Here is a 26,131-nt window from a genome sequence, read left to right on the forward strand (position 1 = left end):
AGTCCGTCACCCTTTGAACTTGGCTAGTCTTGAGTATAATATCGCCTACTATTGTCACTGATTGCTCTCTCAAACTCAAGATTTGAATTTCCTCATTGCCGTGCGGACGAAATTGAGCTCGCCCTTAGAAGCTGTACAGTCCTACAAAGACCTCGATCGCATATCAAGCACCATGTCATCCTTTCCCTCTAGGCCTTTGGCCCGGTCTAGAGATGACGGCCTGCAACTAAGGTAAAAGGACGTCTTTTTATCCAACTACACGATCAGCACTTACAGTAATATTTTCATGCAGCTACCAACTTCCTCATCGCGTCTACACCGCCCAGGGCTACCCTGTACTCGCCCCTAATGGCTCATCAATTATAATATATGGCTATGAAAACGGGTTGAAGGTAATTTGGCGAGGCGGAAGACAATTTACGAACAGGAAGCTGTCAGCCCCTAAGTACCAACCACAAGAGAAAACCAACCGCAGCAACGACGCCACCATCATGATCATTGATTCTGATGATGAGAGCTCTGTTGAACCCCAGAAAAACGAAGAACCAAGTTCTGGGTTTCAAGAAGGGGAGCCGGAGATTGATCCCCTTTTCCCATACGAAAACGTGCTGCGCCAGATTGATATACCCCTTGGGACGAAGGTCGTTGAATTGGCTGTCCCTCGCATTCTCCCTGAGTCCGCACGCTCATCGCTCGATCCTTTCCCGCCCATTCTGAGAAAATGTATGGTCATCTCGGCCGTGTGCGCTGATCTTTCCACCCGAGTTGTGACACTACCCCTGGCTCCTCCTCACCCTGCTCAATTCGAGGTCTCCTCGTGGGTCCAGACGTTGTCGATTAGCGGCGGAGTATCACACCAAGAGATCCCAAGGGGAGTGGGGATTGCTTTCACATATCAAGCGAGTGAGCCGCAGGGAGATGAGGACATGGCTCACAGTCAAAGTGGATCTAATAGAGATAGGCCAGGGAGGTGGGACCTTCTTGTCGCCACTCATTCTGTGGAGTCGTCGGGCCTACTTATAATACACCGGATCCCGGTTGTGGAAGAGACAGATCGCAGTGAAGTGTTGTATCGTTTAGGCGAGGATGATATCGAGTCAAAGCGCCGTTATCTGCCGGCCCCAGCCCAAAACATCGCTTTCAACCCATCACCATATCCGTCACCACGACACTCGACACTGCTCGTTGCCTTTCATAGCGGATGTGTCAAGGTCTACTCGTGTTTCTCCATGAAACCATACAAAGCGTCGCGCAGGTCGTCTAGTCCTCAAAATGATTTCGATCCGTCGGAAACAGAGGGAAAGTGGCTGATCAGTCTCTATGCTGGGTTTGAACAGTCCCCCTCAGGCTACCCCGGCGTAAAACTATAGTTAATGCAGAATGGGTGCTTGGTGGACGGGCCATTATGGTTCTCATGGCGGATGGTGAATGGGGAGTGTGGGATCTCGAAGGGGCAGGCCCAGGAACCATAAAGGGCCCACTCCAGCGTCAATCCAGTGTACAGGGGGTGACTGGCGGATCTTTGACTGCTTTTTCTGTCAGTGGTCGGATCCTGAGTCCGCTGTCAGGAGCCCGATCTGAAACAGGCGGGCCTATCGTGGAACAGCGTCCTAAATTCGCACCCCTGACGCCACATACTAAGCGTGTGCGTGAAGATACCTTGCTGAAGGGCGCCATGGTTGGGTCAATTATGCCATCTTTGTGCGGAGAAATCTCCGTCTATCAAACCAATTCGTACCGTGATTCGCTATCTGACGAGTCGATTCTGTTGCGACACGGCAACCAGAGTGCTGTCATTCCAAGTTTGCTGTCCTTGTGGCGGAATGCTGTCAAAGCAACCGGAACTTTTGATGCGTCCAACCGCTGCCGAGTTTCAGCCATCCAAGATATCGCCTTAATGGGCGAACATTTAAAGGGCATCGGCCACCTTCCTGCCGCTTTTCGCCAGACTCGCCAAGCTGAAGGTGGAGACCATGATGCTCTTCTCATTGCAGAACACCGAATCATAGTCCTTACTCCAAGACTGAATGAGCCGGATGAATATCCTGCACTTCTAGGGTCAGTGAACGAGACACCGACCGCAGAAACTGATCAGTTGAAGCTTCGGCGTGGTGAACTTGACGTCGAAGGAATGGATCGATTACTGAGTGGGATGGCCGGTGGGAATCAATCCCTCCGAATGGGGAGTCCTATTAAGCGGGCGCGGATTTTCACCTGAACAAGGAATGCTTCACGCTGGTGGAACCTAGCTCTTGGAGAGTACGGACCCATCTCTTACACAACCGCAAATCCGTCGTTGGTTATGATTTCGTTCTAATATCGCGTCATCGAGCAAATAACCTGTTCGAAGCTGATTTGTGGCGCCGGCTAAGTTGGAATTAGTTGAACATATGCTTTGTCATCGATTGATAAAGATTGACTCAAACGCGGTCTCAACACTGCCATATTTAACGACCTTTGCCTAAGACTGGATACCCATCTACTCTGCTATTGAAAAGCCGAAATTTAAGATGGGGTTACTCATGGAAATTAACGATACCCAATTGAACATATCAGCGGTTCATTTCTCTCTCTATCTCTCTTTTTTTCCGCCCTTGCTCCCAGTTGATATTATATTGAGGGGATTCGCGCTGCAAGGTGGAGCGCAAGGCGAGAACCATGCCTTGAAATCCTTCCTTCAAAGAAAGGATAAGCTCTGTATCAGCTGCGATATATCAAAAGGCCTCCGGCCATTCCCATCGAACCAGTACGCTGGACTTCGGTTTCTAACGGCGGCATTTCTTCGGTCACCACCCCCCCACCAGTACGGACTGGGTCGACTGTTTTCTTCTTGTCGACCTATACTGTGGCTGATCTGTCCTGCTTTTAGCAAGGCCAATGCCTGTCAATTGACACGGACACGGTTCTGGACGGCTCCACATCAGTTTCGGCATGGGAGACGGACAACAGCCAGGCCAACTGATGGGGACGGTAAAAATGAAGCCGGAGAAGAGAATGGGTACATTCTAGACATCTAATGACATAAGTACAAGCGTAGCATGTACGGCGTAAAAGACAAGAGGGTTGCTGTGCGGAGTATGTAGCACATACATATGTACATACATGCAGTACTACTAGTATGTAGATACAAAGGTGGAGATAAGGTCGGCTCGGATGACTAATCGGCACCGTCACTGATAAGATCTGGTTAACTAAATCCGATAAATGATGAACCCCACGATGATCATCATTTCCAGAGTTGACTCTCACTAATTGTACTTTAAACGCCCAGTCGCATCTACTATCTAGACAGAAGTACCGCGCACTTGAATCCACTTCAATCATTCATCATGGCCCAACAACCGAAACGTGGTAAGTGAGCTCTCAATGGATGTATTCGGAATTTGCCCTGATAAGAGCTACACACGATCACAACCGGAACAAAGGAGCCAGGTCGCACGAGGCTAACACCCCAACTACAATAGAGAAAGTCTGGGCCTCCCTAATAACCAACCTCTCCTACCTTCCGGGCATCCTAACCCTTTCACACTCCCTTCAAGCCACCGAAACAGCCTACCCCTTCATCGCATTCTACACCTCCACGTTCCCCGCCGAAGGCCTGGCAGCGCTTCACGCGCGCGGAATCCGCACCCAAGCCGTCCCCAGCGTACAACCAGGCCAGAACAAAGTCTTCCTCCAGGATCCACGCTTCAACGAAACATGGAACAAGCTGATCGTATTCTCACTGGTGGAGTACGACCGCATTGTCCTACTGGACGGAGATATGCTGGTGCGAAAGAACATGGATGAGTTGATGGGGGTACCACTGGACGGGCCAGGTTCAGGACTGAGCAGCGACGAGAAAAAACAGGAGAGAGTATTCGCAGCGAGCCATGCGTGCGCCTGTAATCCGCTGAACAAGCCACATTATCCCAAAACGTGGTATGTGCAATCCATCGTATCCCGTCCCCTCTTTTCTGTGTTTTCAATTGTTCCCAATCCTAAAGATGGAAACCGCATGGCGTTGATATCGATGTGATGTATGCATAACAGGATACCCAAGAACTGTGCCTTCACAAGCCAGCATTCGGATCCCGTCCGAGCGCAGACATTCGGCGTTCCTGCAATGGCCGGTGTTGCCATGCTGAACAGTGGCCTCTTAGTCGTGCGCCCTAGCATATCGGCCTGGGCGGAGATCCAGGCTGGACTTAACATGCCCGACCGCACAGAGAAATATGATTTTCCGGATCAGGAACTCTTGTCAGACGTGTTTCGGGATCGATGGGTGGCATTGCCGTATGTGTATAATGCGCTGAAAACGTTACGCTGGGTTGGAGTGCACGACGCGATCTGGAGAGATGAAGAGGTGAAAAATGTGCATTATATCTTTGCTAAAAAGCCATGGCATGAAGATCCCGATAATGGGATGGATGAACTAAGTCGTTGGTGGTGGGAGGCGAATAGGCAGAGGCAACAGTTGGAAGTGAAGAAAGGGATTACGGACGGTCATTGAGGCGGCTGTCGGGATATGCTCTCGTTTTATATTTGTTTTGCTCATGATTCATGGTCTTTTCACACATCCAATGTATATACAGTACATATACCCTAGCTCCCCTGGTAGGGGTGGATAGAACGCCATAGATAGACATCAGATGATAGAAAGGTCGAAATAAAGCAAGATCAGCCACGTAGACTATATTTACACTCAGAACCAATAAACCAACCAGGGTGTGAATCGTATTCAAGGTGTTCGTATGATTCACTGATCTAGGGCTTCAATCGCACATCTATCCATTGAAACCCAGCGATTCCAGCTCCTTGCGCACCGATTCCTCAGTCTGGATCTTCTTTAGCTGCGTATCCTCCAACTTCTCTCCACCCGCAAGGCGCATTTTCAGCTCGTCGATCGCACGAATCTTCTTCAGAAGTCCGCGGATCTTCTTCTCTTGTGCGGTGGGTACACCCGCAGCTTCTGCTGCAGCGTTATTGTTCGGCTTGGCCGAAGCGGGCGATGCGCCATTGGCCTGGTTCGCGTTCTTGCGCTCAGAGTTGTTGGCCTTGGAGCGGCTACGCTCGTGGTGGCCCTTGTCTCCATGGGATTCTGGACCGCGGGTAGGCTGCCCATCCTCACCATCCTTCAGCTTCTTCGCTTCACGCTTCTTTTTATTCCTGGCAGCGGACTTGGATAACTTCTCTGGCTGATCCGCACCCGGGGGTAAAGCAACCCCCCCTCCAGGAGCGGCTCCCGGAGGAAGGTATTCCTCGACCGGATCAGCACCGGGAACTTCACGTCTCCGTGGCTTGCCCAAGCCGTTCAGAGCTCCACCGTTTGCCCCGTCCCGGACAAAGGCAGCACCGCCCTGATCTTCCCGCTTAAATGCAAGTGGCGTAAGCTGACCACGAGCGCCCGGTGGGCGATAGGCACCCGCAGGCTTAACAGGAGCCTTCCTCGTGCTCAGATACGCAACAGCAGATGGGTGGGGCGTCGGGAGCGGATGGAACGGATCAACAAGAGGGTGCTGTGTGGTGGACTGCGGCCTCCAAAACACATCATAGAGCTCGTGCATATCTTCGTTGTACACCAGAGCACCGCTGACATGCCACAAACGAACACCGTTATCCACCCTGAGACGAGGACTAGTGGTAGCCGTCAGGATATATTTTCCATCGGGAGACCATTCGCAAACACTGGCATTCGACGCTTCCACGGTAGCGATCTTAAAGTAGTTTTTTTCCAGATCGTAGATGTCCATTTGGCCGGCTAAATTGCCAAAACCAGCAACTAGGACGAATCGGCCGTGGGGAGAGAACGAGATGGTGTTTCGGGGGGCGAGAGGGAAACTGTGCTGCGGTACTCCACGGAAGTTAAAGATCGTGGTCTTGGCTGGCATATAGCCGTAGACAACACCAAACTCCCTAGAGTTGGGAGACCAGGTAACATCGTGAATCGGACCTTCCTTGTCTACAGAATGATCACATTAGCATTTGCTTTCTGGCGATCCGACAGGCAATGCGATGCACGTACCCAAGTCAACACGAGAATCAAAACCACCCGTAGCACCCAGCAGGTATAGCGTGGTCTCTCCGTAGTAACTCTTGCCTGTCCGATCAACGTCGGTCTGGGCAAGCACAAGCAGAGTGGTTCCAGAGGCATTCCATTTCAACTGAACCTTGTCGCCTTTGAAGAAAGTCTTCTGCGAGACGGGAGCCCCGAACTGAGGCACCATAAACACCTTGACTGCAGCGGGTTGACCCTGTGATAACAGCGTCAGCCAATCAATGATCCGAGCAACAGAGTTTTAGTTTCCCTAACCTTGCGTTCAGGCACAAATACGGCAACAGACTGACTCTTTCCGGGTGAGACCGCGAAGTCGATCACCCCCTCCACATGCAGCTTATTCCACACCTTGGACAGGTTGTCGCTCTGGTAAAACTGAACCTCGTTGGTGACAACCCGAGCACAGTAACGCTCATCAGACGTGTACTGAAGGTTCCAGCCCGTCTGCGACTTCTGGACGTAACTGCCCACAATCGTGTGTTCATCTCCATTGCTCTCTGGTGCCGTCTCCACGATCTTCCAAACCTTCAAGTTCCTGACTGCATCGCCATTCGCATCCTTCGACGGGCGCTGCCAAGTGATCAAGTAGGTCCCGAGGGGTGAGAATCCCAGCTCAAAAACATTATCGGCAGGGATATTCGTGATGATGTGTCCAACGGAAGGATCAATAATGGTTACCCTGACAGCCAGTTAACAGGCACAATAATTTCCTCGGGATAAAGAGATAGCATACTTCTCGGGGGATGCCCATGCAAAATACCGGCCACAGGGAGAATAAGCGCTACAGCGAAGGTTCCCCTCAGGTCTGCGAGTAAAAGAGAACATCAGATCAGAATAGTTCAGCGTGAACCAATAGACACGAGCAAGACAAATAATTACCTCTCAAACCCCGACAATGGCTCATAGACAGGGGCTGCATCGAGGATGCCAATCCCTTTAACTGTCCTGACTGCATGAAGTTAGCAGATGGTCATTCATCGTACCCTCCACACGTCTATCCACAATGGCACTAAAAGACCAAGAAGCGATGCAAATAAGGAGGATGACCCACAAGCAAGCTGTGTAGGAGCTGCCATGTCGACTCTAGCTTCTGTTCTTTATGCAAAAATGAAGAATTTGTAAAATGCAGCGGAACGGGCGCGCAGATGCAATGTCGCAGTGATTTATCCAACAACGAATACTCTCAGAGAAGCTGAATGGAAAGTTTTCCAATAAAATTGCGTTACAGACAATTATAGAGCAGTGATACCAGAGGAATCCAAGTCTCAGTGGTTCTCCGTCGTCGGTTGAATGGAGGCAAAAGCGAAGATAAAGGTGCTGCAACTATGCGTGGCGAGATGTTGTTTGTCTGACGCAGCGAGACACACAGCCGCCCACACACAAAGGATCCGAAAGCGAATAAGTTGGCCGGTTAGAATAGCGGTCGGGTCTCTAAGCTCAGAATTCCTCGGTGCTTGACAAGTCAATGCCAGCAACAAATGGGACAGGAACACTGTAGGGGAACGTGAGTGGGAGGTGGTGGTAGTGGAGGAGGACGAGGAGGAGGAGAGAAGGGTGGATTGGGGCGAGGGAAGCGGTGGAAGGAAGAGAACGCGAGGGAAATTTGTTCGGGGCAGAAAAAAAAGAAAGAAAAAAAAATTAAGACTAGAAAAAAAGGCAAATGAAAAAAAGAACCTGCGGCGGCAACTCTGCAGAGAAGCTCAAAGCGCCAATTGAAACCCGCTAACAGCGAGCTAAAATGCGATTTAGATTCCATATCTTTACCTGGCATTCTTTGGCCAAGATCAATGAATTTGACCCTCTCTACAGAGTGTATATTCGCTAGACAACTTCGCCGGTTGTGCATACTATTCTTCACTACTCTACAGAGTAATGTGGCGACCAATCTCAATTAAAAGTTTATTTAATAAACACCCTAAGGCTCTCAACAGCACAGAAAGAGGCCTATTCATTAACCTGCAGCTTCTGGAATAAAACACGCCTTCCGAAATTATTAGATATGACTGGAGAAATCGGAGGGATAATAGCAATGATAAAACTAAACGTTTCATTTTGATACTTATACAATACCAGAGAGAGAAAAAAAAGACAGAGAAATGAAAAGACGAGTCAAGAGAAAAGAAGAGAAGAGAAGAAAAGAGAGACAAAAAAAGCCTGACGCTGTTAAGAAACGCCCATTTACCGTTTCGTTGATTTTCCCTACAACAAGCCCGAACTCCTATCGCCCTGCAGGTTACTAGAATCATCTCGACCTAAAGGAGTGGCAAGCCGAGGAGTTCTCACAGTGGTATCAACCACATCCGGGTCATATGTCATCCCATCGACCATTCGAGCGTCCTGCACTGGTTCGGGTGTGGTTGACCCAGTCGGCGACAATGCCACTGGTATCATTCCGCCATCACCGGAATGTTGAGATGATGCTGAAGGCATTAAATTGGCGCGGGTAATACTAGGACTACCTAACGAACTTGGCCGACCTGCCGATGATGTCCGGTTCAGACTTGGATGTGAAATCGGCCCGCTGATGGTGCTAGCACCTTCTCCAAACCCGACGAGGCTAGCGTCGCCTTCATCGCTGAGATTACCAACGCTGGAAGTTCCATCGTCCGGCTCCTCGCTCATCTTGTCGGCGTCGAACGCATCACTGCCGCTCGCCCACGTTGTACGAGCGCCCACACTGCCCGTAGCGCTGGCGCTACCCACGGTGCTTCTCTCTTTCAATGTGGAGCTGGTATCAAAATAGCCTGGAGCATGCGACATTGGAACTGCGGTGTTCGGCTGCGACCCTCCACTAGTCCGGGCGGCTACCACCCGTTCCAGCCCCGCCAGACGCGAAATGCGGTCGGCTCGCTCTGCCTCCAGAGTTGTGGTGGAATTCGTTGACGTAGAAGATACGTGGTGAGCATGGCGACCATGGGGTAGTGGATGGCCTGTATGGCCGTCTTTGATGGCGGTGGTTGACAAAGCTGAGAGCGATGTTGTGCCAGAATTTGGGGTTCCACTGTAGTAGATGTTAGACCGCTCTCGGTACTTCATGTAGACCAAGTAGTACGATAGGAGAGGGAAGAAAGCTTACGGTCCCATATCCGATGGGGTCACTGGATCAGAGGGAGGGGGTGGGAGGTTGATCAAAGTCGGCGTCGTCATTTTCTTCTGTTCAGGAAAGGAATAAGTAAATGGAGGAGAAATCACCCAAGGATGCTCGCTGTTTCAATATTTAGAGGGGTTATATTGTTGAAGATATCTCTAGACGAACAACTGGAAGCGCGACGAGTTGCGAACGCAATCGGCCCGATAACAAAGCGAGTCTTATGGCAGAAATGGCCGGAAATGAAGTTAAATAAGGTGAATATGAAACGATAGCGCAGCAAGAGCATTAGACTCCACTGCGGCTTAGGGTTCAAAGGTTTATAGGACTGGAGGATGTAGGATTGGACGTTAAGCGGTGGAATGACGGATGAATTGGGGGGGACACTGGAGAACTTGAAGGTGTGGGAGGCAACTTGGGTTCCAATAGGAGTGAATCGTCATGCAGACGGGAAATTGGGGGGAGAGGACAATGAGTGGGTTAGTTTACTCTAAACAACTAGGTAGGTCACTACTGTAACTATGTATGAAATGAAAGTGAGGCTAGATGGGCTGCGTCACTAGTCAGGATTTAACCCGTATTCTCTCTATCTCTATGCCTCATTATTCTTGTGTAAAGTATATAGAAATTTTAGTAATTTATTTATCGAATCTGAGTTTTATCTCTCTCCCTGCGCAGATTGGTGTATACATATGTGTATATATATTAGTCGTAATACACTAGACATACAACCCAAACGGTCATACTTTGAGAAATCCCCTTTGGGAGTTAGATGATGTCATTGCCATGGAGTTCTTCGGATCGGCCAATCATGGATCACAGTGGGGTAGTGTGGGCCTGAGGATAGTACCTAGCTGAAGATCCTCTCTAGTAGCTACTGGTTTGGCAGTTAGCTTATAGTAGGTATGCTCCGTGTCAACTGGAAAAGAGGCCTCTTACTTCGGAACTACATACTTAGCTACCGTATTTTTTTTATATTTTTTTTTCCAACGCGAGTGTCAAGATTCCAATGCAATTGTCTCGTAAATGAACCCTTATAATAGTCGATAGCTATTGGACATTATGATTCATTCATCAACCTATTCATGGAATGGAACGAGTTATATAGAAACAGATAGGGGGAGGAATAGTAGTAGTAGCGGGAGATGGAGATGGAGAAGTAGAAGTAATAACATCAGCAGTAGGCTGCACACGCACAAACCCTATGCCCAATGGTTCCATCGCCTATCAGAATCCAACTTCTTTCCGGCCCAGAAATCTATCAATGACTAGCCTTACGGGTCTCGTAGTGAACCCGTAGGTCATCCACTTCCTTCTGTAGACGCGATAAATCAGCCAAGATGTCATTGGCATTGGACGGGTGAGGAATATATTCTTCGTGCACTTCCGGCCGCTTCTCTGAATGGAGACTTGTCGGTCGGGTGCTATCATTACTCTGACTGCTGGATCCTCGTGTGCGCCGTGGAGGCGGAGGTGGTGGCAAAGGGCTGCCTATCGACGCTCGTTTCATGGAAGGCGTCCGAGAATTGGACTGAGATGATGGAGCCGAGGTATCTGTGCCCGGTATGGATATCACCGCACTAGCGCTCTGGTGCTGTATAGATGGTCTCTGGGGATTCTCCTCAGACGAAGAGCCTGGTCTGGCATCCCGAGTTCGCGAAGTTCAAGCTCCAAGAGCTTGGACTAGGTGGGGGGGACTCAGTGCCCTCCATCTTGACGGCCGGCATAGAAAGCCTGCTGGGATTTGGCTTGGACAAGGTGGTCTTGGACCTTCTCATCTGGCTGTGTCGCCTACTCAGCGGCGGTGTCGGCGGTCGCTTGTACTGAGATTGGCTGCGCCTTAAAGGCTCACTTGGCTTTTCAGCTTCGCTACTAGCTGATCCGGGGACATAATCCACTCCTAGCTGTGGTGATTTGGGTGACGATGATGACTCCAGGGGGGAGCCATGAAATGAAAAGCGGTTTGCAGGTTTGAAAGGTGCGGGTTGAGGGGAAGAGGGAGTCGAGCCAGGATTAGGGTTGATTAACCTCCCATGGTGGCTCTTGGGCGGAGGCGGTGGTATCTTCTCCCTATTACTTGAACGGCTGACCAGAGGTCTTGCCTCTGCATCAATTGCTGGCATAAGGTCTCCTACTATAGCTCGCTTTGATGTGTCTGTCCGTGAAGTGCTTCGAGAAACATCCGTGGCGGAATTCTTTGCGGCACGAGTGCCTGAATGATGGGCCAGCAATTGGATAGAGCTTCCAGACGGTATGTTGCGAGAGTCTTTATAGTTTTCACTCTCCGGGGGGTATTCTTCGTTGCTTGCCCTCCCAGTCTGTTTAATAGATTGCGTTGTCGGGATCGCCGGAGCTGGTTGACTAAGGTATGGAGCTGTGTGTGGACCAGTGTTGTGGAGGGTTTCTTGGAGATAATCACCGCCGTGAGACTTGGAGACATCACATGTTGCAGATGATATAGTTCTGCCTCGATCCTCCATGTCATCCTCACTCATGTGTATGCCCTGGTGAAAGGGATCCAATACGGATTGATCATCGGAGGACATCGTATCATCGAGGCCCGGAACGTGGGACGTGGGCGGGGCTCCGGCAAGGCCATTCGGCTGAAAGAGGGCATGCTGAGAGGTCGTAGTAGATGATGGGGGTCTAGAAAAGGCCGGTTTTGCGGAGGTCAAGGTAGCGGGTGAAGAATGATGAATTGAGGGGTCTACAACGGTCAGCACTGAGCGTTGACTGTCCCAAGATACCGGAAGCTGCGGGTTAAACTCACTCTCTGGCTTTCTAGGGCGGAATGGATTTAACCCAGACATCGCAGAGAAAGTGGGAGGTACCAACCATGGGAGCGATGGAAAATAAACTGGAAGAAAAAGTTCAGAAAGAAGAGAATAACAAACATCATCAGTCGGCAAAGAAAGTCGACGGCCGCTGGCCAGTCGCGCGGCTTCCGGAAAGCGCAACTAAACGGCCGATGGTTCGCGCCACGAAGTATCGCCCCGGCTGTGCGGTCAATTAGGTACTACCTACACTACTGCCTAATTATGGTACCTTTCATACTTGGTACCTTAGGAGTCGCCAATCTGTAGCCCGGACATATTTGAGGTAGTACTAGCCTTAGAGACTCAAAAGTGAAAAGCATCAATGACTTCTGCGGTGTGCGTTCAGCCTGTCTTGCATCCCCATGAGGGAAAACAAAACAAAACAAATAGTCAAGTAGTAGAAAAAAAAAAAGGAAAAATTATAAAGAATAGGTATATGTTACAGGAAAAAGATTAACCCAAAAAAAAGGGGGAAAGATCGGTATGAAAAAACAGACTACCCTTTCCAAACACCAGGGTTATACAAATACGAAATGATAAATGGTCGTCACAGTATTCCTCCCTCGAGTTCCATTGTCCGAGAAAGGAGGGTATCAGCTCGCCCGTTTATTAAGAAAAAGCAAAAGAAGGGGGGGAAAATGAAATCTGTATCGTCCCTCCACTGGACGGTTTTTCTCCAGATGTTACTGATATGCAAACTTCGTTCAGCTTTCCTCGTATACATGCCACTCATCGTCCCCAAAGAACGACTGCGCCAATGCTCTACCACTTTCGGTAGGCTGGCTAAATGCCATCTGCTCCTTAGGAATTTCCATGCCGTATATAAAATTGCTGACCACACAGTCCAAAAGATCCATCGCGATCCCTTTCCGTCGCGATGACCCGGATGTCCATATGCGTGAAATCCCCACGATCGCCGGATGGGTCTCGTTGCGAACCGTAACTGCAGAATCAGGGCGATTGATTTGGCTAGAAGGCTTCTCAACTGGTCGTGATTCCCAGATTCGCTCCGTCAAACAGGCACCGACGCATCGACTATCCTTCATATGCAGGAACACTTTGTAACGGTCCACTTTCTCCGATAAGCCGTTTTTGCGCAAATGTCTCGGGGGTTCAGTCTGGCTCCATAGGTCATCATCTTGGATCTCAGGGGAAGACAACTCCTTATTGATAACCTCAAGAACCTTCTTGGCCTGACTTTTCGCGGTCGGAGACGCTTTTCGATCGACAATGACCACATAGCCCTCATCAAAGCGTGTAGCCTCATAGACCCAGCGCGAGGCATTTGCCCTCATGAATGCTTTACCCAGATCCACTCCTGTTGTATTCATATCATGAAACTTCTTATGTAGAGCTGCATCCTCCGAGTTCGACGGCACGTATTCCATTCCACAGGTCGCGCAGGTTCTTCTCACTTCGTGCCCTAGGTCAAGTTGCATCTGTTTTAAGGCGGGCTGCTGCGACGTTGACTTCTTCTTGGGAGGGTCTACCGATGCGCGTACACTATTGGAGTTGACCTCGGTGAGTGGGGAGCTGTTGCCGGCTTCCTTGTTGGCTGATTGTTTGCGTTTGAGAAACGCGAAAGTGGGTTTTCGCGTGTTGGCCGGAGGTGAACTCAACCGCGGCGGCGGTGAGGACGGAGGTGTAGACAGGTCATCATCCTGCGTTCCTTCAGAGAGAAGGATGGAATTGCGACGCGACGGACTGGACAGGACAGCGGCGGACGACTCGCGAATGGCGTACTGGATGCTGTTCTCTGCCTCGTCCGATTCATTCCCCGATTGGACGCGTCTTTTCTTAGCCGCTGGACTTTGGTCATCATCGTAGACGCGCCATACGGGTCTACCGTACGTTTTCATCATAAGGCCTCTAGATGTTCACTTGTTAGCTGAAGTGGCGGAATCCAAGGGTTGGGGAAAATCAGGCAACGAATCACGTACCGCTTGAATGAATTTGTTACAGTCCACGGCATCTCCCTGTTTCAAATCATATATTCGAGCGAGCCAAGCATCTATGGCCTTCTGAGTTTATGCGATAGAGGGTAGGATGAAAGTTGTAAGGGTGAAAATACAACAAAAGAATAGATGTTGCAAAAAAAAGTAGAAAAGGTGGGAGATGTTTATTATGATTTCACTTATGATGATGATTTATTTTCCAAATTGGCGGAAGGCTTCGGCGGCCAACTGATCGACGGGTGACGGAAACGCGTGCCCAGGAACTAGTCCCCATTTAGTCATATTGCTCGCCGGGCGCAGAAACCCATCGTGAGGGACTAAAAACGCCGCCGTCTCCTGATTGACAAAGGGAGGGAGGGTTTCCTTCACAACTTACATACTAGGACTTCTTTACCCAGGAATCTCAACTGGAGAGAGAGAGTCGGTCTGGATATGGGATTGGGATCACAGCGATATATGTGTTTCAGAGAATCCTCGAAGAAGGAGAACGGACTGTGACTAATTATCAAGGGATGGGGCGAACGTAAGAAGATCCGCAAGAAGCAGGGGAGGCCACTCTTCAAGCTTATAACCCAGCAAGAAGTACGGAGTAACTGTTACCTAGATGGGCTTCGCTGGATTCTGCCGGTTGTTGGAGGAGACTCGATTCCAGGAGAATGCTAAGAATCCATCATCTAATATATACACACAAAGGAATCCACTAATGCTTTGAGATTGTGGAACTCTAGACACGGCATCAGCTCCTGTCTCTCTTCGCTGTCGTGTTATGTTTCCCAAACTTATACTTGACTTCGCCTCCTTAAATAATGAACGACGATACGGCCACCAACCATATCAGTCGTACATGCGTTGCAGCCTGGAGTATGTTAGGGTACCGAGTAGTCATATGTTGCGTAGTAGATAACTTAGGTACTGTGATGCACCAGTCGGTTTTTGTGATGATGTGGCAAGCTTGTTTTTTTTTGTCGTATTTCTTTTCTATTATTATTATTGTTGTTGTTATCATTATGGAAGTAAATCGAAGAGTACCTAATGATGAAGGGATTCTTCCTCTGTATTACTACTTATTTTAGGTTAATCGCCGTTGGTTGACTAGAATTCCAAGTAGACTAGACGATTCCCCCGGTGCATACTACATACTACATACTACATACATACCGTTCAATGAGTGGATATTCATTGATCTACTGGAGGATCAAACCAGCCTCGTCCATGCCCTTGCCGATGGATTTGGCGACCTTACTGGACAGAAGAGCTGTGACGGTGATTGCGCCTAATAAGTATTCCTATTTTCTTTTCTTTTCTTTTCTTTTCTTTTCTTTCCTTTTTTATTGTTATTTTAGTTTTCTTTCCGGTTATTTTTTTTGGTCAAATTCCAAGACAGGGGTACTGAATAGGCATAATCTCGACTCTTCTCTCCTATCCCCTGCAAATGGCATGTTTATGATTCGTAAAGGGGTGTAATACATTCATCTACTCCATGCTCTGTACATTCTCTAGATGTACCACGCAAAAGGTTCAAATAAGAATCATCAATAAACCTCTTTCGAAATTAACTGCTCAGGCTCACCCCCTTCTTTTTGGTTCCCTCTCTTTCACCTTCCTACTGATTACCATTGCTGGATAGAACTGCACTGAGAAAGTAACTGACAAATTAATTCTAGTTTTATTCCCAGGAGCGAGTAGACGGTTCGTACATGTACCTCTGGCCGCACACCAAAAGTATGACTCTGGGTTGCTTATCGTGCCCAGGTTGTATCAGTATTGCCTCTTTCCTTGGTGCCATCCTTCTGGTAAAACTTAGCCCAAGTGGGATTCCATGGTGGCGACTTGTGAGGCGTCTGATCATTACCCCGCTAAGTACATTACACATGAATGGAGGGCTAGAGAGGATCGACAGAAGCACATTCTAATTTAGTTATCATATATAGTACGTAGCACGGTAGGTCAGTTTATCCTCGTTTTATCACTACTCCAGCAGTGTGCTGCTGCTGCAGGGTTCAGATGTCAGAACGTCATCAGTCAAGAGACTCGAGGCTATGAACAGAGACTGCGCATAGAGATAGAGCTAAGGCACTCTTTATTTACCGCTGGTTCAGTCAGACTGTGTTCCAATTTCAAAATTTCCCGGAGCGGATAACGGCTACGGACACTCCGTCGCACAATGGTTCCTCCATAACCCGCATACTTTGATGAAGTACAGTGCATACATATCATCGAAACATCTCCAAAGTTCCAGCCGCCGAATATATGTGCTCATGGCAAACTCTGTAGGCTGTACTTTGTTCTAGGTGGTAGAAAACAAGCTCAAACATCACAGGTGTAACCCTAATATGGAAGAGGTGGCTGCCTTGGACCTTTCAATGGCCAAGCCGCTGCCTTGGTGTATGTACGGGGTGGTACATCAAGTCATCTGAAAGACACCAGGTCGATCTTCAAACTTGGCAGTGCTTCCTTCCCAGTTGAGCTCTAGAGTCCTTGTATCAAGTATTCCTTGAGAACCCACGTATGGATTGGGCATACGGCCGGCCAAGGGTCTAAGAGAACCTGTGCCGGTTGCCGATCCTTAGGTTTTTTTCTCACTACACCCTCGAAGATGAGATGAGATGACATCGAAAATGGCCCATGGTAATCAGGCACGTCGACGGCAGTCTTTCATGTATTGTTGATAACTGTATTAGTGCTGATGGGAAATGAGTACGGCTTCAAATCACATAGTAAGCTTATGTGATAACTAGAATATTTAGATTAACAAAGAGGCTCGGTCAGATCAAACAAACTCGGCGAACGATGGCACTGTCCGACACACACACTGGGTGGTGAGCGAGAACTTGGGAGTCGAGACATACATACCTCTTTCATCCCTCACAAGTTCTCTAGAGTCTAGATGGATTGGAGGTTTGAGAAGAGTGGAGCAGAGTGCGAAGACTGGATGAATGGGGATTCAGTCTGACTGGGTTGACTATTCCACTTAAGTTTAGCTGTCCCGAAGGAGTGTTGATTCCTAAGGCGGGCCCGAAGTAAGTCTGGCAGTTTGCAGTTTGCTCTAATTTTTTTTTCTTTTTCTTTTTCCGCTGTCTGCGAATCAACCCGCCGGTCCAACAGTCACATCCTTCAATCTTATCACCTTTTCAGATCCAATATTCTGTGGTCTGCAGAGAACCGTCAAAAGTCACGGAGCCGGTGGGAATAAAGGAAGAAGCATTGTGTCTCTTAATTACATCCTCACTTCCTGAGAAAGTCCTATATCCAGTCCTTGGCTCATTCTCCCTGTTCGGGTCTTTTTCTCTCCCTGTTTTCTCTTTTCTCCTCGTTTCAATCCTCACCTCGAGGGAAAGGAAAGTAACAAAGCGAAAGCTCTTTTGGTTCCCCTTCAGTCACCACAAAATTCGATCGTTCAAATCCGACATCATGTCACAAGATATTCAGGCAGCAGGAAAGAGAAAGCGTGCGAGTATGTATACCACTTGAGTCCCTCTTATTTAACTTACATATCATATCTGGCCGTAACTCGAAGCCTGTTCTTTTGCCTTTTTTTCCTCCTTTTTTTGCCCTCCCCCATCCAAAACTCTCTTTTCTTTTTTGGTTATCAAATCCTTTCTTCATCCTTATTTCATGTCTCGAGGCACCAATTCGAAGACAACGGTCTACTTGAACTTCTTTCAAGTGACCATCCTACCTATATAATATTTTCCATCCTTCTTCGTTGGTTCCGCATTCCACTGCCGTGTCCAATTTTTGAGACAACGCCCGTGTCACCCCAACCTCATTATCCCCCCGCTTTCATCAAACCAGTTGTGGTTCTCCCAGCCCAGCCCCGCAAACATCGACCCCTCCTTTAATATCCCGTTCAACATGCCATCAAAACACACTGTACTGTATGCTAATCGCATTCAACCTTCAGGGACTCAGTCTTGTCCGCCCCCGGAATTACCTCAACTCGTCGCCGAGCAACATGTTCCCATTGCCGCCAACGACAAGGAAACCCAACGCTTAATCGTTGTTCTCTCCCATGCTAGTCTGGAGACCTATCGTGCCTCCCACGGTGGACGCAATGGCACCGGTCGTGATGAGAAATACTCATTGCTGAACAGCGATGAGCATATCGGTGTGATGCGCAAGATGAACAGAGACATCAGTGAAGCTCGACCAGATATCACTCATCAGGTATATCTTTCCTTCCTTAGATTGCGGATCCTATTTATGAGTCTTCGATGAGAGAAACTAACCAGGCATGGTGCAGTGTCTTCTCACTTTGCTCGACTCCCCTGTCAACAAGGCTGGCAAACTCCAAATTTACATCCACACAGCCAAAGGCGTTCTGATCGAAGTGAACCCTAGTGTTCGAATTCCGCGTACGTTCAAGCGTTTCGCTGGTCTCATGGTCCAGCTCCTGCACCGACTCTCGATCCGCTCCACCAATTCTCAGGAGAAGTTGCTCAAGGTGATCAAGAACCCCATCACCGATCATCTGCCTCCGAATTGCCGCAAGGTGACCCTTAGTTATGAGGCTCCCGTGGTGCGGACCAGAGATTACATTGAGTCGCTAGGCCCTAAGGAGAGCGTCTGTATCTTTGTTGGGGCCATGGCCAAAGGTCACGATGACTTTGCCGATTCATTCAAGGACGACACAATCAGTATCAGCAACTACAGTTTGAGCGCTAGCGTGGCGTGCAGCAAGTTCTGCCACGCGGCCGAAGAGGTGTGGGATATTGTATGATTCGCACGTTTCGGATACAATATTCCTTCGATAGGAACGGCCAAAGCTTGACGAGGTAACGAATTTCCTTGCGACTATCCACCCAATTTGAGATCTTAGAAGTGTAGCAAACACCAACTTTGGAAGGACGTGTCTCCTATGCCACATCCTTTTTACCGTTCTGGGCTCACTACCTAAAGTCTCTTGTTGTTTGTTTGGTATCTTTCGGGTTTTCTGTTTCTTGTGCATCATGGCAGCCTTCAGCTCCGCGCGATACCGAAGGTTACACGATCACTATATTGAGGGCTCTTTAGAGAGCTATCAGCTTCCTTTTGGATAGCTCGCCCTTATCAAGAAGGCATCAGGGATATCTGCGATAAGAAAGTGGTGAGGGTGTGGTCTGGGGTCTTCCAAAGTTCTTCTGCCACTAGTCTTTGCAGTTCGACCAACCCCAGCGAGGTTTTGCGTTGTTCTACAGTCTGTATCTCTTCAATGTCCTTTGCGCAAACAAAGGTAACTGTACAGTGCTGGGGCTTTGCATCGCACCTGAAGATCAAGAGATAACGTGATTGTTAATACTAGAATTAAGTACACGAACATAATGGGGAAATCAACTACTGGCAATGTCTTTGGGACAAGATGCTCCGCGCTCATGCTTGACATTGACATCAGTCAATATTCGCTTCTTTCTTTGTTAGGAGTAGGGTAGCACGTTATCAAGTAGGTATGTATAAGTACATGCATGCATCGGAGACGTGAAACGTATATAAAATATTCAGCAGCCTGCATGTCAAAGGCAGTAAATTGAAGCGCGGTTCGCAAAGCTGCCATAAAATAAGATAACTGACGATATCAATATATCGGGTAATTTGGTGTAGTCAAAAGGATAGGTGAAGGTGGAAGAAGAAAAGGAAAAGGGAAAGGTGGACAAGAGGAGCCATCGTGATCAAATGCCTGAGGTCTCACAACTCTCTGTCACAGTTCTTTTCGTTTGTCCCCTCCATCCACTCTGCCTCCCTTCCCTCTTCTTCCCCCATTTTCTCCGTGACTCACTTCTGTCTGTGGGGTCTAACAATCACTGCACCATTGACCCAGAATGGAGAATTGCATCGACTCCATATGCAAGTATCAATCGGGGTGGTTCGAGTGGCTGGGAATGGAGTCTCCCTCTTCAACGTGGCATGCAGACATCGCAGCAATTCCTCGATGTGGATCTCCCGCTTCACTTGACTTGTGGACGGATTGATTCATGTGGCATTCCTAGAGGGGGTGGGTTTTGGTTACGTGCAAAACCATCCATCCTCGTTCATTACCGCTAGAGTGCAGGCTGATCATTGCTGGAGTTAAGGATCAACGCTGATGCCAGATCCTCTGCATGGGCCCAGTCTCTTGAAACCAAGCGAGGCCTGCCCAGTGGCCATTTCATTTCATCTCGTTTTGCTTTCTTTCTCCTTCCTTCCGGAAAACATGACCCTGGATGTCACATCCCCTCATTCGTCGAATAGCCATGACACTTGATCCACGCCGCAGAAACCAAGTGGGTGTTGTTTGGCGGTCAGACGGCGCCATCCAGCGACTAACAGCAGCAGAAGTGCCCAAAGCAGGAACAAAACCCCCCATCGGTCAGGGTGACCAAGTGCCCCTCAGTGGCCCCTAAACAGTTCTTTTCGTGACACTATTCGCCTTTGCCCTGCCTTTGAATGCAAGAGCACCGAGGCACCCTGTATAAGTTTCTTTTCAAGACTAAAGCCCAACTACCCTGGCTGGGGCCTATCAAGCTAGAATCTTGAATCCCATTATTAGCATCGTTTCCTAGTCCCGGTTCTTCTGGTTATTCTTATTATTATTATGATCGTGATTATTGTGATTACTGAAAAATAGTGTTGTCTCTGGCTCCTTGGTCGATACTGACTCCACCACTACCAATCACCACCCTCCACCTCAACCCTGGTATTGTCGCCTCATTCACTTCAACTTCTGACATGATGCGGTTTTATGCTTGGCTCATCTGCAGTATCCACCGTTTCCTGATAGGCGCCCCATCCGATGCCGGCAGGGCCACCTACAGGACCGTCCGCCAGGCTTTCCCCACGGTGACCTGGCGGCGTGTGTGAGTGTTTTCTTCCCCTCGTTTCTAGCTTCACCGATAGGTAACATCATGGGTCTCTTGACCGTCTTCCGACAGGATTTCGTCTTTTTCGGTAAGAGAACGCAGAGCCAGTTTAGGTCGACACTTCATCGGGATTGGTTTCCCTTCGGACGCATTGCGAGCTTATGCAATAACACCTACTATGCTAGACCGTGTTTTGCATCACTAGAGCGGGTTGTTCCCTTCGGGAACAAATCTTTCTTTTTTGTTAGCTTCCGATCAGTCCTGATTGGATATAAGTTGGGCACTCTTGGGATAACCCCCGTATAGATAGCTTGGCCTCGAAATAATATATCTTGTCACCTTGTTGCTCCTTCCTTTACGTCCCATTCTACTTTTCACTTGATCATTACTGTTCGTACATCTATATATCCTTGTTTTTTCCCATACGTCTTCCTTGTCCTGTTTCAACCTCAATCAATCTTCAGGTTGGGGCCCTATTCTTGTGAGCTGAAGCATTTGGTTATTACTCCCCCCCCCCCAAGATCAAACCGTCGCGTGCGTACTCGCTGCCAACCCAGCGAGTCCTTCTCTTTATTGGACATGCCTGTATCACATCTTACCTTGACTGTCTCACATCTCCCCACCTCAACATCATTCTTCCTCTCCTGTCTACAGCCCCTGGGATATCAGTTTATTGGTCGTCATGACGATTATATCGGCTTCGGCCAGAATCCCGGGGAACCGGCAGATTTTTGGATAACGGAGCAAAAACCAGGGTAAGTGAAAGTGCCCGGCCAATGCAAATGGGAGTTGATGCATGATTGTATGCTGAATCGCTTTTTAGGGTGCCAGCTGGCGCCGCACATGTTGCATTTCCTGCCCCATCAAAGGATGCAGTAGGCCAGTTCTTCATCCACGCATTGAAGGCTGGCGGGAAGATTCACGGGGAGCCAAAAACCCGTGATTCAGAATCTGGCTACTACAGCGCGGCCATCATCGATGTTGATGGCAACAGCATAGAGGCCGTTTACCGTCCGAGCAGCTCATCAGCTAGGTCGGAGGTTAGCAGGTCGGCTTTGGCTCTTCTCGAGAATGGCTCGGTTGTATCAAAGACAACTCCCTCAATTGTCTCGAAAGCGACAAGCAAAGCCAGCTCTGTCAGGCCCGAGAGCGTGGCTCCTCCCAGATCTGAAGCTAGATCCTATGTTTCTAAGGCGGCGACTGCTGTGGAGCGAGCTGCGCCCTCTGAACGTGGAGTGCCATCAGTAGTTTCCCGCGAAATTCAGCCGGCGCCGTCACCAACATATGTCGTGCACCACACCACCCAGAAAGCCGACGATGGTAAGGCAGCGAAGACCATCGTTGGTACTCTTATCGGAGCTGCTGCGGGCGCAGCTATTGCATACGCAATGTCGAAAGGCGATTCAGAACCTTCTGAGGCCACACCCCCGCCCCAATACTCTCCCCGGGATTTCGCGCAACTTATATCTCCATCCCAAGCCTCATCCCCCTCCCAAGAACTGCAAGGCTTCAGAGCCATCGAGGCTCCCCCGGCCAGAAGTGTCTACTCTCAGTCAGAAGTACGCCCGACTTTGACTCGCAGTGTCACCTCAAAGAACCCTCGTGCAAGCACCATCTATGAGGGCTCGGAATTTGTTCCGCGAGGAGGCGGGGGCAGTGTATACCTTGATCAGAACGGACGCCGGGCCTCTGAGGGAAGCGTGTACAGTGGTAACGACTATCCTATCAGAGCTATTGAGTACCCACCATCGGTTGATTCCCGGGGTTATGAGGCCACTCTGATCAGCAGCTTCCATGACAAGTCACGAGCGATGGACAGCGGAAGCGTGTATTCATCATCGACGATTAGGCCATCCAAGGCCAACTATCAAGACTATCACTCATCACACAGCTCGCACCATTCGTCGCACCATTCTTCTCGTCATTCTTCCCGCCATTCAATTGCAAGATCTCATTCCAGCAGCACTGTCTCAGCGACACGTAGTGCCTGCAATGTCCCCCTCCCCGAAGGCTCTATAGCATCATTTGCTTCCAGCCGCAACGGTGCTAAATCAGGTGTTTCTGCTCGCAATATCCCGCTCCCAGAGAGTGTATATGACGATGTTGACGTCGAAACCAATGTTACTCCCGATGATTCAATCAGCCAGGTTGATGATTCGAGGAGATCCTCCGTCTCCCATCGCTCCCACGCCTCTAAAGCGGCTTCCCGGGTTTCTAGACATTCCAGCAAATTTGATGAGCCCGTCAAGCCAAGTGACAGTGTGAGCCAGGTTTCGAGTCATGCTTCGAGGGCATCACAGCGGACTATCAAGGCAGGCGGCAGCGTAGCAGGAGGCTCCAAGGCTCCTTCCAAGGTCAGCAGCCGGAGGGGAAGTCAAGTTGCATAGGGGTGATTTTGCTCTCTTCTCCCCCTTACTCCGCTATCCTTTTTTATCGCTTCTTGCATCTCTTCTCGTCGTCTTCATCTCTCTATATGCTGAGTCTTTCAAGTCTTCCATCATACTTCAAATTCATCATGACATACAAAACTAAGTGTGGCATGTTCACCGCATCACCATTGGCGTTATGTATACACTGGAAGAAGTTATTACTATTTGGGATCGATTTAACAATCAGTTATGTTTTTATATCGACAGGAAAGGTGTCCGAAAAGAGGAACAATCTCTGCCAGACTCGGACAGGAGTTCCAAGGCCTCTGTTCTGACAAGATACAACGCAGACAGGAAAAATGGGCTTGACGATTTTGTCTTCAAATTTGGGTCAGTTTACATATAGCGTGCTCTGTTTTTAAACGCAGGTTTCAGATATCGATATACATATATATACGCATCACTGTGACACACCTTCAACCTTGGGCGACCGTACTTCTGTAGACATGAAATTTTATACTCCTGGCTGTGTAGACTATTATGAATGCTGGGCAATCGACAGCGAAGACCACGCACTTATAACAAAAAGTTACTAACGAAACACGTCACTTTGAAGTAAAATAAGATATCATCAATAGACTGGTTTGATTGGTCTCTGCCTCGATAGCTGCTATCTGATACAAACGCCAGCACCAGTACACCATCGCCACCTGATTTCCTCACGCCATCTCATAACCATCACACCTCAGGCAAGCCTTCACGACCGTACCAGCAACATCCTCCTCCATCCCATCCCCGGCCCAAGGACGGACCCACGAGCCTTGGGCTAATGCTCATCACGTAATTTGCCCGACTCCATTGATTGAAACAAAAAGATGCCATGAATGCATGAGTATTGGTCATAATGATCGTTGGATATGACATTTCCCGCCGACAGGGAAAAAACGGTAAAGAAAATGGGTAACAGGTAATTTAAGACACGCAAATGGAAAACAAGGAAAGGATCTACGATCACGGTATGCAAGGCTTCGGATCTGATCTAACGGAATGAAAGAAGACGCAGAAGCGATTTGGAAGACCAAGGTGGCCGTGTTATATTGAGATTCGAAGATCAGATAGCATATTTCCGGGTCCATTCGCGGGCGGTCGCTTCATACCGAGGGCGGTCAGTTTTGTACACATGCGCGATTTCAGGCACCAATGGGTCGTCTGGGTTGGGGTCTGTAAGCATCGAACAGATAGAGAGCAACACTGCGAAAGAACGGTTAGCCTTGGAAACTGCGATCGCGGGATACGGACGACGAACCTTTAGAGATTGTGAGAGCAGGGCTCCATTGATCTCTAAGAATGTCGAGACAGATACTGCCGTTTGAGTTGATGTTGGGGTGGTAGATACGAGTGGTGAAGTTGACCTTAGGCGGCTTGAATGGGTAGTCGGTAGGGAAGTGGATTGTTAGGAAGAAAACGCCTCCCGAGTATGGAGAGTCACCCTGGTAAGCCAATCGCATTAGTTATAATGTTCGCAAGTATATAAAGGCGAGTGGACAGGCCACAAGGTCCCTATTTATCCAAGAAAGGACGAGCCCTCAAGGCAGCCAAAGCAAAGAGTTATGATTCGGACTTCACTCACAGGACCCATAATAGTAGCTTGCCAGTGGAACTGCGAAAAGATTGTCAGTCAGTATTTGATTCTTTGGCTTGACAATAGTTCACGATCGACGGGTGCAGGGGGCGGGGAATCGAATGGTTAGTCCCGCGACACCGCCGTCAACGGCAACGGATTGATATGTAGGACCAGGGGCGGGGGTTCAGAAAATCATACCAGGTCTTCACCTAGAGGTCCAGCGGAGCAGGAAGAGGGAGGATCACTATAAAAGAATGGGAGCGTTAGCATTTCTGGAGAACAGCGATTCGATCAGAGGGCATGGTTTAGGAAGTGATTCATCAACGCCCCGCGGGAATAGTGGGGGGTTTCGCCCAGTGGCACGATGGAGAAGAGGGGAAATCATGGAGATAGAGATATAGATAACTTACCGGCCGAGGTCAGTGAGTTCCTTGTTAATTCTCTTAAGAGCCATTTTGTAGGTGATGTGAGGTTTTGTTTTTTTTTTGTCCTTGAAGAAAAACGAGGCTTTTGGAGCGACCACTCAGTCGAAAGAGCGGTTAGTATCGAATTTAAGAAATCTGCACAACACAGGCCGGTCAGTACTCTAAGGCGATGGGAGAAGGGGGAAAGAATAGAGTAGGATGTAATGAGAAAGGAAGAGTAGGAATACGTCAAGTATCGAAAGAAAGTTTTTTTGGGGGGGAAAGGAGTGTTGGTGGTGAAGTACTTACAATGAGAATGATTACGTCGGAGGAGGGGGGCAAAAAGAGAGGGGGAATTGGGCTGAAAGAAGAAAAAGAGGAAGAGAGAGACGAAGAGGGAGAGAAAGGGAAAGGCAAGAGTGGATGAGCGAGATCCAGTGACCGTATTACGGGTCATGATACTTTACCATACGGACCGTTCTCTCAGCCACATCCCCTCTCAGCCACACCGAGGACCTCTAATACTAGGAGCATTAACTATACATCCGTCGTACGCAGTACACAGTACTAGTAGTACTCCGTAGTACGAAATAGGTAGTACCTACTCTGAGGTAAGTTTTCCAATTGCGCAAGTGCCAAAGATGACCAGGTTAAGGTATCGCCACTTTCAGTCATGGTTCTTGTCTGTGACGGGACACGGGACCCTCTTTTCCCTTCTTTTTCTTTTTCCTCAACGGCCTTCTTACTACCTTGACAATTGCAAAAACGGAAGAACACTCCCAGACTTACATACTCCAGGGTACTGTGTATATACATACAATGGAGACCCATCTTGTTGGTATGCTTTGTAATATCTACATACATAAAGCGGACAGTGTAACAATTGGCTTCCAGTTCGTTCTTTCCCCTCCACACAGAATCTCCAGACAACATACACACACACACACACTCTCTCTCTCTCTCTCTCTCGATCGATCGATGTATGTGTAGAATGATCCACCTCATTCTTGAATTTTAGCGGCTTCC

General features: G+C 48.8%; 10 protein-coding genes across 10 annotated transcripts; 5 read left to right on the forward strand and 5 right to left on the reverse strand.

The window, feature by feature from the left end:
• Positions 1-172: 172 nt before the first annotated feature.
• On the forward strand, positions 173-1,370 carry ABOM_005211 (uncharacterized protein; the record flags this gene model as incomplete). The annotated part of the gene is made up of 2 exons (XM_022532340.1): positions 173-231; positions 293-1,370. 2 exons carry the CDS (start codon positions 173-175, stop codon positions 1,368-1,370), a joined length of 1,137 nt encoding a protein of 378 aa, XP_022389700.1.
• Positions 1,371-1,405: 35 nt separating this feature from the next.
• On the forward strand, positions 1,406-2,218 carry ABOM_005212 (uncharacterized protein; the record flags this gene model as incomplete). The annotated part of the gene is made up of 1 exon (XM_022532341.1): positions 1,406-2,218. The coding sequence occupies one exon, from the start codon at positions 1,406-1,408 to the stop codon at positions 2,216-2,218; it is 813 nt and encodes a 270-aa protein (XP_022389703.1).
• Positions 2,219-3,329: 1,111 nt separating this feature from the next.
• ABOM_005213 (glycosyltransferase family 8 protein) lies at positions 3,330-4,492 on the forward strand (the record flags this gene model as incomplete). The annotated part of the gene is made up of 3 exons (XM_022532342.1): positions 3,330-3,351; positions 3,465-3,921; positions 4,033-4,492. The coding sequence occupies 3 exons, from the start codon at positions 3,330-3,332 to the stop codon at positions 4,490-4,492; spliced, it is 939 nt and encodes a 312-aa protein (XP_022389702.1).
• A 274-nt stretch (positions 4,493-4,766) lies between these two features.
• On the reverse strand, positions 4,767-7,113 carry ABOM_005214 (translation initiation factor 2A; the record flags this gene model as incomplete). The annotated part of the gene is made up of 6 exons (XM_022532343.1): positions 4,767-5,941; positions 6,005-6,233; positions 6,293-6,716; positions 6,771-6,842; positions 6,917-6,986; positions 7,089-7,113. 6 exons carry the CDS (start codon positions 7,111-7,113, stop codon positions 4,767-4,769), a joined length of 1,995 nt encoding a protein of 664 aa, XP_022389697.1.
• Positions 7,114-8,236: 1,123 nt separating this feature from the next.
• On the reverse strand, positions 8,237-9,184 carry ABOM_005215 (uncharacterized protein; the record flags this gene model as incomplete). Its single annotated transcript, XM_022532344.1, has 2 exons — positions 8,237-9,038; positions 9,114-9,184. 2 exons carry the CDS (start codon positions 9,182-9,184, stop codon positions 8,237-8,239), a joined length of 873 nt encoding a protein of 290 aa, XP_022389696.1.
• Positions 9,185-10,747: 1,563 nt separating this feature from the next.
• On the reverse strand, positions 10,748-11,671 carry ABOM_005216 (uncharacterized protein; the record flags this gene model as incomplete). Its single annotated transcript, XM_022532345.1, has 1 exon — positions 10,748-11,671. One exon carries the CDS (start codon positions 11,669-11,671, stop codon positions 10,748-10,750), a length of 924 nt encoding a protein of 307 aa, XP_022389699.1.
• A 974-nt stretch (positions 11,672-12,645) lies between these two features.
• Positions 12,646-13,913, reverse strand: ABOM_005217 (ESCO family N-acetyltransferase; the record flags this gene model as incomplete). The annotated part of the gene is made up of 2 exons (XM_022532346.1): positions 12,646-13,810; positions 13,882-13,913. 2 exons carry the CDS (start codon positions 13,911-13,913, stop codon positions 12,646-12,648), a joined length of 1,197 nt encoding a protein of 398 aa, XP_022389698.1.
• A 3,838-nt stretch (positions 13,914-17,751) lies between these two features.
• ABOM_005218 (18S rRNA pseudouridine methyltransferase) lies at positions 17,752-18,616 on the forward strand (the record flags this gene model as incomplete). The annotated part of the gene is made up of 2 exons (XM_022532347.1): positions 17,752-18,063; positions 18,140-18,616. 2 exons carry the CDS (start codon positions 17,752-17,754, stop codon positions 18,614-18,616), a joined length of 789 nt encoding a protein of 262 aa, XP_022389710.1.
• A 2,671-nt stretch (positions 18,617-21,287) lies between these two features.
• ABOM_005219 (VOC family protein) lies at positions 21,288-23,095 on the forward strand (the record flags this gene model as incomplete). The annotated part of the gene is made up of 2 exons (XM_022532348.1): positions 21,288-21,463; positions 21,532-23,095. The coding sequence occupies 2 exons, from the start codon at positions 21,288-21,290 to the stop codon at positions 23,093-23,095; spliced, it is 1,740 nt and encodes a 579-aa protein (XP_022389709.1).
• Positions 23,096-24,188: 1,093 nt separating this feature from the next.
• ABOM_005220 (putative ubiquitin conjugating enzyme (UbcD)) lies at positions 24,189-24,971 on the reverse strand (the record flags this gene model as incomplete). The annotated part of the gene is made up of 4 exons (XM_022532349.1): positions 24,189-24,328; positions 24,384-24,567; positions 24,708-24,737; positions 24,900-24,971. 4 exons carry the CDS (start codon positions 24,969-24,971, stop codon positions 24,189-24,191), a joined length of 426 nt encoding a protein of 141 aa, XP_022389658.1.
• Positions 24,972-26,131: the final 1,160 nt, after the last annotated feature.

Source organism: Aspergillus bombycis, assembly GCF_001792695.1.
Source record: "Aspergillus bombycis strain NRRL26010 chromosome Unknown contig00036, whole genome shotgun sequence".
Lineage (NCBI taxonomy): Eukaryota > Fungi > Ascomycota > Eurotiomycetes > Eurotiales > Aspergillaceae > Aspergillus > Aspergillus bombycis.